This window comes from Protobothrops mucrosquamatus, unplaced genomic scaffold (assembly GCF_001527695.2).
Source record: "Protobothrops mucrosquamatus isolate PMUCROS unplaced genomic scaffold, P.Mucros_1.0 scaffold613, whole genome shotgun sequence".
NCBI lineage: Eukaryota > Metazoa > Chordata > Lepidosauria > Squamata > Viperidae > Protobothrops > Protobothrops mucrosquamatus.
In genome coordinates, this window is record NW_015386910.1 from 761,037 (window position 1) to 773,746 (window position 12,710).

The following is a 12,710-nucleotide window of genomic DNA, read 5'->3' on the forward strand; positions in this document are numbered from 1 at the left end:
TCCGGTGTTGGGTTGTCACTGGCTCAGTAAAGTTAGGATCGAATTCTGAGTCAGGAGAAACCGTGGCAGTTGACAAAGAGGACTCAGCACCGGGTTGAGCTGTGGATGAGGCCTTGCGGAGTAAGGTCACAAAGGAGGAAGGGTTAAACATACCACTGAATGGGGGGGCCTGAGTGGAGGATTCCTCCTCATCAGACATAGGAAACTCCTGTTCATTTCCTTGGGCCTGAAGGGACACACCCTCAGAATACGAGGATCCAGAAGGTGAGGAGGGCGCATACTGATCTTCAGGTTCTTGATCAATCATGGACAGATGATCACTACTTATCGGTCTAGGAGGCGCGGCCCTTGCGTTAAGTGCGCGCTCAACCGCCTGTGCAATTAATAGGTTCAATGGATCCTCTGAAGGTAAGGAAGGAGACTCAATTGGACGAAGCCCCGCTGCTGTAGGGGTGAAAGTAGCTTCCGGAGTTCCCTGTTGTGTACGTGTAGCTGATAACTGTGGCATGTGGGTATAGGTCAGATCCTCAGTTTGGGGAGTATCCATTCTAGCAATTTTTTGCGCCCTAGAGAATTCTTTTTCCAAGGCTTGGTGTCTCCTGTTAGCCTGTTTCTCTGCCCTCTTGGAGGTTTTGGTAGCGGATTTGGTCTTAGTTTTGGATGAGGTCTTATTGGATTCCTCCATAGGAGGTTGGGCAGAAGTTGAGGGGACCGCTGAAGCGGGGACAACACCCCTCGATGGAGGGTCAGTAGCCTCCATTCTCCGATAACACAGGGACTCGTGGGGACCCCCCGCTATCAAGAGAAATTTAGTCAACGGGAAGGACAGGCGCACTATGGGTACGTCTGGAAACCCGGACACAATTGTAAGAGCAGCTGACCTCTTATGCGGGCAGAACAGACACACAGTGGGTATGCCTGGAATCCGCTCTGCTCAAGTAGGATAATAATAGGGGCTCTGTGGGACCCCCTAGTATCCTGAGGCCCAAATGCAGGAGCACAGTAAGGTACACCTTCGAGCCCAAGCGACAATGTGGCCTAATTTAAAGTAGGAGACACCAGGACTAAGAAGAAGAATGCTAATTTGAGAATGTAATTGTAATTAGGAGTTATCAATGTTTAATTCAGTTCAGTGTGGGTCAGGACTGTGTTCACTGTATTCTGAATGAATGGTCGGTGCCTATAGAGTTGGGGCCTAACTGGAGGAACAACCTTGAATTATAACTTGGCTCACTTGTTTAGAGCCTACAATGCCTTGCTGAGGAGGACCTTCACCCTTAAGGCAGACCAGAGTCAGCAAGCCGCCTCTCAACGTATAAAAGATGGCGGCCGCGCCTAATGGCGGCCGCGATTTCGAGCTTCGAGGAGGCCCTGAGCCTCGTGGCCTCGATCAAAATGGCGGCCGCGTCCGAACAACGGACCTATTCTCGCTCTCAGTATGGAAAAAAACAGACCCCCTTTGCTAGAAAAGACTGAGCTCCAACGCAACTAGCTGGGAATCTAAAATTGCTTGGGGCTGTGCCTTCAGTCAGCCCAAACAAGCTCCGTTCGGCCTCGATCGCGCGGTTCAAAATGGCGGCCGCGCGTGCGAATAAGGGCCGTTAGGGAGTGCCGAGAGGAATCTGACCTACTTAATTCACGCTGCGATCCCCAAACAGCTCGGAATGCACCCGTTACTCAAACTGCAATCCGCCTCGTAAATGGCTGATCGGAGGTTGAAATGGCCAATTCGCTGCTTAAAAGGCTGTAGAAATTCGCTTCTACAGCCTTGAGGGGTGTTTGATCAGTTCCCTATGGCCCCGCCGGCCGCCGCAGCCGCGAGCTCCGGAGGGATCCTGGGGTCTAACAGCCGTTAGACCCGAAAATTTTTCCTCCCACCTTTGCTTAAGATATTAAAGCTCCTGGGGGGAGGGAAGAGAGAAGGGACCCCCTTCCGGCTTCCTATTATTCTTTGCTCCCCCCACTACAGAGCTGCAAAGGAGGAGTGGCAGAATTTTTGGGCCAAAATTGTTAAGGAAGGGAAGCCTAATTATTTAAAGGGGACCAGCAAAGGGAAAAGAAGGATTCCACAAAAAAGCCTAGACTGTACCTATGAGCCAGAGTTATACGTCCTGTCCATGGGCAAGATCAAGTCAAGACTGGGAAATGGAGCCAGGACGGGGCGTGACAACTTTGGCTGACTTGATCTGATTGGGCAGGAATACAGTCTCCACCCATTCTGTGGATCCTCCATCTCCAGTGCTGGAGAAAAACAACTATGGTACTCACTTTCCTCAGTTCTCGAGATGCTGACTCGAGTATAAGCCGAGGGGGGCATTTTTCAACACAAAAAATGTGCTGAAAAACTCGGCTTATACTCGAGTATATACGGTAAATCAGGCTATGTTTCCTTGTAAGTATTTACTTATAAAATAAATAGTTGCCTTTATTTAAAATTCTTGAAATGCACAGGCTGAATGAGAGGTGACAGCAAATATCATAAAGATACAAATCTGGAATTTTATAGTCGAATGCTACAAAACCCGAGGCCAAAACCTGGCATTTTTCTACTTTAATGTGCTTTTTGATACAAAATTGTTGCAAATGTAGGTGACAAAGAATAACAACCAGCAGGTTTTACCCTATTCCCCAATAATACCCTGAATTAGTTGGGAAGCATGTAAAAATTCTACAAATGTCCTGGACAATTCAGTTCTTAGTAAGGAACCAAAAAGCATAACAAATGAAATTAAATCTACTTTAGGGTAAAAGCGGATGATGCATCAAAACAACCCCAGTAGGAACTCTAAGAATTGCAAAACAACAATAAATAGGATATGACTATTCATCTAAGCAGATTAATTTCAGAGATAAGTGCACACAGCAGCATTATTCTTGGGAATTATCTAGTGCTGCGTGCATAATTTTTCTGGGGGGAAAAACAGCCTCTGGCCAACAGCCAACTTTGTGCAAGATTTACAGATGACAATTTTGAAATATAGTTACCAGATGTGATATGGTCAACATAAATACCAAAGAGGTGCATCAAAGAAAAGAAAAGCCCACAACACTGGTAGACAGAGCTGAGTAAATAGAATGGGAGATGGAAGTCAGATATAGCAGATAATTTTATGAGTTGTGAGAATCATACTTTGCTCTGCAGTTACCTGATGTTCCCGAGAGTCAGTTTGGTGGCATAATTAAAGGCACCAGACTAAAAAGCAGGAGACTGTGAGGTCTTATGTACAAAGTCAGCTGGGTAACCTTGGGCCAGTTACACTCCTTCAGCCCTAGGATGAAGGCAAGGGCAAACCAAAAATGTTGCCAAGAAAACAGAAGGGGCTGATATGAGTCCAAAACGACCAAACAAGAAGGGGGGGGGGGAAATATTCCCAAACAGGTTGGTCTGAAAATGGTCCTCTACCCAATCAGGGAAAAAGAGACATTTCTTTAAATGTGTGTGGATCAATACTATTGGGGATTTCACAGGAGAATTACCTGTATGCTCTGCTTATATCTGCAAAAGCACAGGAAGCAAGAAAGATTGATATTGATAGCTTTTAGTCATTAAAAATAGCTGCCAATATTTGCATAGTCCAGCTCAGTAATGACAAAGACATGAACTAGAGGTCTGACAATTCTTCACTAAATGGAGATTACAAAAAGGCCCTCTTCCACCACATCTATCACTGCTGGTCAGAATCAGGATGATTCCAAAGCTCAAAAACTAATTAACAATAGCAATCTTTCTATCAATAACCCTAAAGCCCTCAAGAAAGAAAGAAAGAAAGAAAGAAAGAAAGAAAGAAAGAAAGAAAGAAAGAAAGAAAGAAAGAAAGAAAGAAAGAAAGAAAGAAAGAAAGAAAGAAAGAAAGAAAGAAAGAAAGAAAGAAAGAAAGAAAGAAAGAAAGAAAGAAAGAAAGAAAGAAAGAAAGAAAGAAAGAAAGAAAGAAAGAAAGAAAGAAAGAANTTTTTATAATTATTTCATAATAACATATAATTGTTTATGTTATAATGCAGACCATAGATGGGTAACTCACCTTCTAACTGCAACTGATTTGGAGATACAGTTACTGGTGATGATGGGAATTAGTCTAGGGATATGTGTATGCTAGGGAATAAAAAAAAAGCAAAATGTAAAAAGCAATAGTTTACACAAACTGATTATCAAATCGAAACATTGAACGTAGCTTGAGCAGGCTCACAAAGATCTGTAATACCAGAGCTGGTCTTATCACGCTTTTCCATGGCTAGCAACATCCATTTTTCAAAACAAGCAAATCAATGTATTTTTAATGTGCCTACTATATTGCTAGGAGCAGAAAGTTCAAATTTTAAAAAAGCAAATGGTCTTGGAATATAGTTCTGTTTTCACAGCTTCCACATTTTGTTAAATTTGTTTTTCAAATCTGAAGTTAATTTTGATATCAAAGCATACTTCCATATAATCTCCAGTGAATAGCATAAAGAATTATTGCAGCTTTTACCATGTGCAGAGCTAATTGAGCATATTTTATGGAAATATAAGGCTTAATAATATTTAATTAAAAACTGCAGGATGACGGGAAAAAAATCCTTAAAAATGTGTTTCATGTTGTTACAAATTATTTTCCAGAGTTGGATTTTACAACACGGCCAACAAATATGAAAAATAATCAAGCTATTTACTGAATTTCCAACAGTTTTTAAGAGAACCAATTTTTTATTTTAGTAATCAGTACTGCAGTAATAAAACATCACCAGAACATCTTATACTAATTTTTCTAAGTATAAAACTTAATGTATGATTTATATGTTTCTTTCACTGATATTCTGATTGTTGCATGTTGATTGTTCTATTTAAATTTTGTGCCTACTTAATCATGTAGGCTTGCTCACTTTCTGAATCATACTTTACTAACAATTCATAAATAAGCCCAGCTGTTTTTTTTTAAATTTTGCATCTCCAAAAAAGATTCTGACTGCATGTCATATCAAACTAGAATTTTGACTTTACCATAAACATATTTATGCTTAATGCTCCTTGTTGACTATTACTGCCAATGAGATCAATTAAATAATGAATGCATGTAGGGTCCTGGTCTCTATGTGGACCCCAAAACCTAGGATGCAGTTTATAGTCATCTTCCAAAAGAGGACCTCAAACTGTAATTTTGAATGTGGTAGAAATGAAGTTACTAGATACTAAAGAAATATGTGCTTGAATATAATGATGGGATATTAAAGGCATACATTAAAAAAATGAAGCAGATTTATATATCAGCTAAATCAATCAAATCTACTTTAGGGGTTGTTGGGTTTTTTTTGGGCACACCACATAAAGAATAGTGCAGTTGTGGCCAGTAGGATACTAACATTCTACTAAATCAATGGAAAAATTTAGAAGAATTTTCACATGCTGTGATTTGCAGGTACAGCCAAATAACCTTTTAATACTCTTTCCATGAAAAAGAGTTAAAACCAAAAAAGTTTTAATAAATATTTAAAAACCTAGCTTTCGTTGAATATCTATCAACGTCATCAGGGTGTATGTTGGTCAGTGGGAGGGGCCCTCCCACTGACCAACATACACCCTGATGACGTTGATAGATATTCAACGAAAGCTAGGTTTTTAAATATTTATTAAAACTTTTTTGGTTTTAACTCTTCCTGGTGTTCTAGTGTCGTTGTACAGCTTTTAACACACACACACACACACACATATATATATATATATATTCTTCAGCAGATGTATCCTACTCTTCATCGGTATTTAACAAGTAACAACTGTAGAATATATCACTGTCAGACTAGAAAGAAAACAATCCAGAGAGCACAATTTAATTTCAGTTTTTTGAATTTCCAGTCTGGTAATGTTTACACAAACACAGATGCAAGACAAACAGTAAGTGAATCTCTCATGCTGACTATAAGGCCTGTTTAAGATTCTGTGCAAAAGCCTGTTAATTGGACTGATTTTCATGTTTATTACATCCCTCTGCTGCTCTCATTAGGAGTACATGGGAGAACAATTTGTATCTGCATTGAGCAATACTCACTCGAATAATTAACCTCACAGTTACTACACCAGAAGTTGCCATGATTTTGGCACTGTTGGGAATGAGATTAAAGATTGTTGGCATGATGGCTTCTGCCCCATGGTCAAACTTGTTACCCAATACCGATGACAAATGTCTGAAATAAAACAAGAAAACAGATTGCAATAATGAAAGAGGAGGTTAGGCCAAGATGCAGTTAGGCAAGACTATTATATTCACGGTCTATAAATTAACAATAAATTACAAACACAGCATCTGTGTTGACAAAGTATTCTCAGTCGTCCCCCCCCCCCCCAATACTTGATGATGGTCAGTTTTCACAAGGAATCAGTCTCGAGTAGATCACTGTGAAGCTATTATGGATAGGCCAAAGGGTATTATTAAACTGCTTGGTCAGTTGGTCAGACCTTCTCTAACGCTTTCCATCTTGCCTTACCGTTTGTGAATTTTAGAGCTGCTATTAACAATCCCTCTTGCCTTTTGCTTAAAATCAGTGTTTCCAGCAAACTGCAGTAGAGAATGAAAGTGCCAGGGCAAATGAAATACCTGAACTTTCACCCTGAACTCTGATTGAACCTAGACAAAGTATTAAATCCTATAAAATAAGATTTAAGGAAAGCTTTCAGGCACCTAAGACAGAAACTGCCACTGAATTATTGAAACAATGGCTACAGAAATGCCAGTAATGGTGAAATTTTTTGAAGTTCCAATAAACATTTCTCAATTATAACAAGGAGAGGGGAACAGAGAGGAGAATGTTTGGTTTATCTAAAGATACTTGCGATTAATTTGTTTTTCATCTTCCTACTTCTATAGAAATACAAGCTATCGCATTATTTAAATATACATTTGTCATAGCATCTATCCATGGGCATTTCCTTAATAACCAAGATAACATTCACAAATAAAACCTGCTGAAAATAATTAATAACTACAAACCTATATCCCCCTAACTAAGGAACAATGAGAGTAGCTTCTGAACAAACATCCAGTGTAACTGCAAAATGGCACTAATATACAGGGGACAAGAAAGCAGGCCTTTTCACTTGCATAACTTTTGCAAAATCCTGTTCACAGATGTGGCACAGGTTATTCATACTATCGATATCAGGGTAGACAATTGCTGTAGCGTTTAAGGACATATCTGACATGAAGTTGGGAGTCACTGACATGCTTAGTGGTAAATATATTCATAAAGTAACAGAGTATTTTAAGAACAGCAGAGATGGATTTCTTTCTCCCAGCAATCCCACTACTTCTCTGAGGCAGGAAAAGGGCTTTTCCACTACTAAAATACTGAAGAGTTACCAATTAGGGATTTATCACCTAATAATTCTTTGTTATTTTTTTCAGTTTCATGATTATTCAGATAAGCAGATATGGAAATGCCAAGTTGTCCAGAAATGAAAATGATATAAAAGACATGCTTTAGACTGAAAATGAGAAGATCTTAGTAACAACTTCCTGCACTGATCCTCAATTCGTAAGTATTTGTCCTGCAGTACTTTGTTTTCTGTCTTTGATTTTTGTTTCATTACCAGTTCTTTTCCCAGGGTTGACTGAAGGGCAGGTAAGAAAAAATTGCCCCCACCCATGAAGTGTGGGGTGGAGATCAGCTACTGAAGAAAAGGCAAGAAAATTGCCATTTGCCTCTTCTCTGAAAGTAATCCAGGACAGAAATAATTTCTCTAGGATAAATTGACTGGTGGCAGTACCATCAAAGAGGCTATCCCCAGGAATATGAGAGAGTACATAGGATTGGAGGTGAAGGATTCAGAGACCATTTCATGGGAGTCAGAAGACCCAATCCATCCCATCCCATGAATGTTCAAGAGCGCCCCATTACGTGGTGTTAACACAAATCGTATGGGAGAATGCCACAGAAATTAAGCATAAGTGTTCCCATTTTCACATAAAAGGGCAGAATCCAGTCTCCCCTTCCTCAGAAAAAGCAGAAACCAAACTGTGTCATTCAAACAAATTAAGAGTGATAAAGATTTACAGCAAGGAGTGACCCTTTACCCATTCAACAAAGTGTACTTTCACTCTCCTACCACAGAAGAGGTTGGAAAAAAAGATGTAGTTTCACCAAGACAATAATTAACATAATGTAGAATATATAGATTGTGATCCTTACCCTAATGTGATACAAGCTTCTCGCACCACCTGGGACCTCAAGTCTTTAGCAGATAATTTAAAGGCTCCATCAAGCAAGCGCAGATGTTGGAAGAAGGTATCATACTCAGCAGCTCCAGCCAATAATAAAGACCGGATTTTTTTCAGCTGTTGAACACAAATTGAACATAGGAAGCAAAATTAACTATTTTATCACTTATCATCTGTAGAGTGCAGATTTGTCAGTGTGATAAAATTGTATTATTTATATTTTCCATTTCAGTGAAATCTCCAGATAGGGTACAGTAGTAAGCTAAAATCCAAGCATGTTAAAATCCTAACATATATATATTTAAAATAACTTTAAAAAATGTAAATAGAGTTCTTGATAGATTCAACCAACTTGGAAGCACACTTAAAGAGAAGGGCAACTTCTTATAATATGAAGCCTACCATGGAAAATGTGTCCTTGTTCAAACTTCCCTCTACAGCTCTGAAAATTAAGCATTGACAATTCTTGCTTGGTTTTTTTTTTCCAATAGGAAATGAGAATTTTCAGGATGTCTTGAAGTTCCAAAGTTCCAATTTGCAGAAATACACAGACACGGTAGAGATTATCCAATCTTCTAGCTAGCATATCATAAAATGCAAAGTCCCATGCCAAGTAGGTTATATTACATAAAAGAGTTCATATAAAATCAAATGCTTACTGCAACTACTCTCTGTTCCCAATCATGTTTATCATCGGACAGGATTTCTCTGATTTTGTTTATGGATTCTTCAAAGTCTCGGCTAGAATAAATCTGTAAAGAAAACGTATATAAATTATTTTACTAAGTTAGAAGAATTCACTGAACTACAAGAAATTATCCCTGCCTCATAAAAGCTATCTTTTGTACACCTCCAAATATATATTAGATGGTTCAGAAAAAATGCATGAGAGGAGCAGAAAACTACTAAAAAGAGGGACTCCTGACAAATCATTTTCCATAACATTGGCAAGAAGATATGGATATAAATCCAGGATATCAAATGCATATATTTCTTTCTTAAGAAATCTTATCTTTCTTATCATTAAAAGATAAGGGCTTTCATTCTACTTGAAGGCAAACATATTTTGGGTTACAAGGGGACCAAGGGATATGTCTGAATGTTCTTTTACCAGGCACCAATTTTTTTTAGAAAACCAAAAGTTAAAGTTTTTTTAAAAAAAACCCAAATAGCAAAGTATAGATACAATCTAAAATTTGGTATCTGATACAACAATTTAATAAATACAATAAATTGATAAATACCATGTAAAATATTAAAAACTCAAAAATTATTGAAGTTACTAATAACCTCATTGTTGTAGTCACAAGGAATAATGCAACATGACAATCCCTAATTTTTAAACTCAGAATAAGTAGACCAACTTGTCCCTGAAGACACTAAGACACAGCTGAATTCCCCTGTGATGCTTCCTGAAAACAGTGTAGTCACTACCACATGATCTAGTTTACTATTATATACACCAAACCAAATATTCTAACTGCACATTACCCAGAAAAAGATATAAAAGCTGTCTAATTTGCTCTAATTTTGCCCATTTAAAAAACATGAATTGTATCCAACTGTGCACTTCTATTAATGGGAACTTCATCTAACAATGTCAGGTTTTTATTGTTTTTAATATTTTAAATGATTTGGTTTTATAGTCTTAAATAGAATTTTATGTTTCTCCTGTTGTTTGATTGGGAACCGCCCAGAGCTGGTTGAACAATGGGCGTGTCTATAAATGTTTTAAATAAATAAATAAAATGTCCCTTTTTTTACTGCACGAGATCCAAAGAGAACTCCTCTAGTGCAGATAGGGATAGGATGGAATTACAAAGAAAAGAAGGGATCCATGAAAAACAATTCCCCATTTTCTGCTTAGGGATGTCTCCACTAGATCAACCAGCTTCCATTAACAAAGGAAACATATCTCGGTGTTATAATCTGTGTCTTTTATGCCTCTTGTGAAACTATACAATTACTCTTAATATCATTCATGACTTAAGACTGAGATTTAAGAGTGTTTCCTCACCATTTCATTCTGTTCCATTACCAAATTTCTCATGGCATGTTCTGCCTTACAGTCTCAAACTAAGCTGCTGTCCCATTGACAATATTGGAAAAGAAATGATTTGCCAATCCAATCAACTTTACTACCTTTTTCTTTGTCCTTCTCTGAGATGCAAACAAAAGTTCCAAACAGTGTCTTTATAAAGAATGCATTCCATCTCCACCCAGACGTTCTAGTGTGCTTTATTTCTAACCACACTATGAGCAATTTACCTGAACAGTTGGGACATCTTCAAAAGCTTTAATGAAATCCTCCTCATCAATGGCACCAGCTCCTTCTTTAGTTGCTAGAAAATGCAAGAGGGAGTATAGGAAGGCAACAATAACCGTTAGGGAAGAAATTTATATAAACTATATGTAAAACAGGTCTTATTGTAGTAAGAATACAGAAAAAGAAACGGCAAAGCATGCAATGTCTTCAGAAAAAGGCTTTCTTGAGGAAAAGATTGAAACAATCAAAGAAGACAGAATATTGCCTGAAAGAGATGGAATTTGTTGTTTTTTTTTACCTAAAGTGGTGACGTTTAGAAAAACGAATATAATTTTTCTATAAATTATTTAAATAATGTATGTGTATTAATGTATATGTGTATACATTGTGTATACATTCATGTATAATTAATGTAAATGTGATATAATTGATTGGGATATATAAGAATGAATGAGGCAGTTTAAAACATTAATTAGATTGAACTCTATTTTTGAAAGTTTTCTGAAAGTACTACTGTAAAATACAGGTTGTCCTCGACTTACGACAGTTCGTTTAGTGACTGTTCAAAGTTACAACAGCACTGAAAAAAGTGACTTATGACCATTTTTCACATGACCACTGCAGCTTCCCCATGGTCATGTGATCAAAATTCAGATGCTTGACAACTGTCTCATATTTATGACAGTTGCAGTATCCCAGGGTCATGTGATCAGCTTTTCCAACTTTCTGTCAAGCAAAGTTAATGGGGAAGCCAGATTCACTTAACAACCATGTTACTAGCAAAACTGCAACGATTCACTTAACAATTGTGGCAAGAAAGGTTGCAAAATGGGGCAAAACTCACTTAACAAATGTCTCACTTAGCTACATGAATTTTTGGGCTCAAATGTGATTGTAAGTCAGAGACTACCTGTATATTTATTTGACAGTTCCCCATCATTGGATTTAATGCATTCCATTTCCATAAACTAAGCTTAATATTTGAAAACCTCCTGGCTTTAGAAGAGCCAGAGAAAATTGCATCTGAATATAGATTTGATCTCAAGAATTTGTCTTTATTAAAATGTCAGAAAGTTTTCTTTAAACATTTTAAACAACGTCGTTAAATGATGTTAGTCAGTTTAGTGATCCCAATTGGGATCAGCAACCTGGTTGCTAGGTGAACAAACTACAACTGTGCTTAGGATCTTACTTCCGCTGTCCTATGTTTATAGAGCTACACGGATTGTAAATGCGAGGATTGATTGCAAAGTTTCTTGATTATCACTGTTGTAACAGTGAATGCTCACTAAATGAGGCAACTGCTCAACAAGAACTACCTCTAGTTACAATAAACGTATTTGATGATATCCTTGTTGACATGACACAATCTCAAATATTTTACGTCTTTTAGTACGTTCCTCAAATCAACAAATAGGTGCACTGAGGGTGGTGTTATGTTCTACTGTTCCAACCATGCATAAAAAAATGGAAAGGCAAAAATTAGATTGAAAGAAGTAATGTTTAGGTGTTTGCAAGGGCTGGACCTACCTGGAGTTTTTGCGACTAAAGCTACTGCTCCTACCCTACGAGCAGTGCCCACCCCACTTTTTCGAGATAATGAGGGAGCCTTTGAAGAGGTTGAGGAACTGGCTGAGGATGGTCGGTTCCCATCCACAGAGTCATCATCATCAAAATGTTTATCTACAAAGCAAGCACAACATAAAATTCATAGAGTTATTTAGAACCATCTCCCAGTTTGAAGCAAGTTTGCTCTGCAAATGTGAACAAATGAAATAACATATTACAGCAGAACACAACCTGTTATTCAGTAATATGAACATGGAGATATGTACCTGCCTGGACCCAATCACTTAAAATTAAACATACATTATATTGCTTTCGAATGATCATTGGAAGACAGAGGCTTCACAAGATAACCATGTAAAGACTGAGTCAAGTCCATGGATTTATTATAAATGTAATCTGTAACAACCTTCATGCCACTGCTCCTTATGTACATTTCCAAATTATTTTGGTAATTTTTCTTTTTCAGACTAAATCATTGTGGATTTCTGTTCAGCATTTTAGTATTTCTATGTTTTGATTTTTTTAAAAAAATCTATTTGATGAATGTTTTATTCTAATACTGAATACTACTTTCTCTGGATGTTCCTCTGTTATAAAAGTATGATTTATAAACATGGGCTGAGCTCCAACTAGCTGTTTATATTCAAATGAGGACCTTTTGTGGAATATTTTTATTCTGATGGCTAACTCTC

The 12,710-nt window shown here is 37.7% G+C and overlaps 1 protein-coding gene across 1 annotated transcript in view; it reads right to left on the bottom strand.

The window, feature by feature from the left end:
• Positions 1-12,132, bottom strand: part of CLASP1 (cytoplasmic linker associated protein 1) — a gene marked incomplete at its 5' end in the record, with an annotated part of 108,507 nt that extends 96,375 nt beyond the window's left edge. Inside the window, 6 exons of the mRNA XM_015817639.1 lie at positions 4,020-4,090; positions 6,018-6,153; positions 8,155-8,300; positions 8,843-8,935; positions 10,452-10,525; positions 11,980-12,132. Of these exons, the coding sequence (XP_015673125.1) occupies positions 4,020-4,090; positions 6,018-6,153; positions 8,155-8,300; positions 8,843-8,935; positions 10,452-10,525; positions 11,980-12,132 (673 nt within the window). The remainder of the gene's footprint in view (positions 1-4,019; positions 4,091-6,017; positions 6,154-8,154; positions 8,301-8,842; positions 8,936-10,451; positions 10,526-11,979) is intronic.
• Between the last annotated feature and the right edge of the window lie 578 nt (positions 12,133-12,710).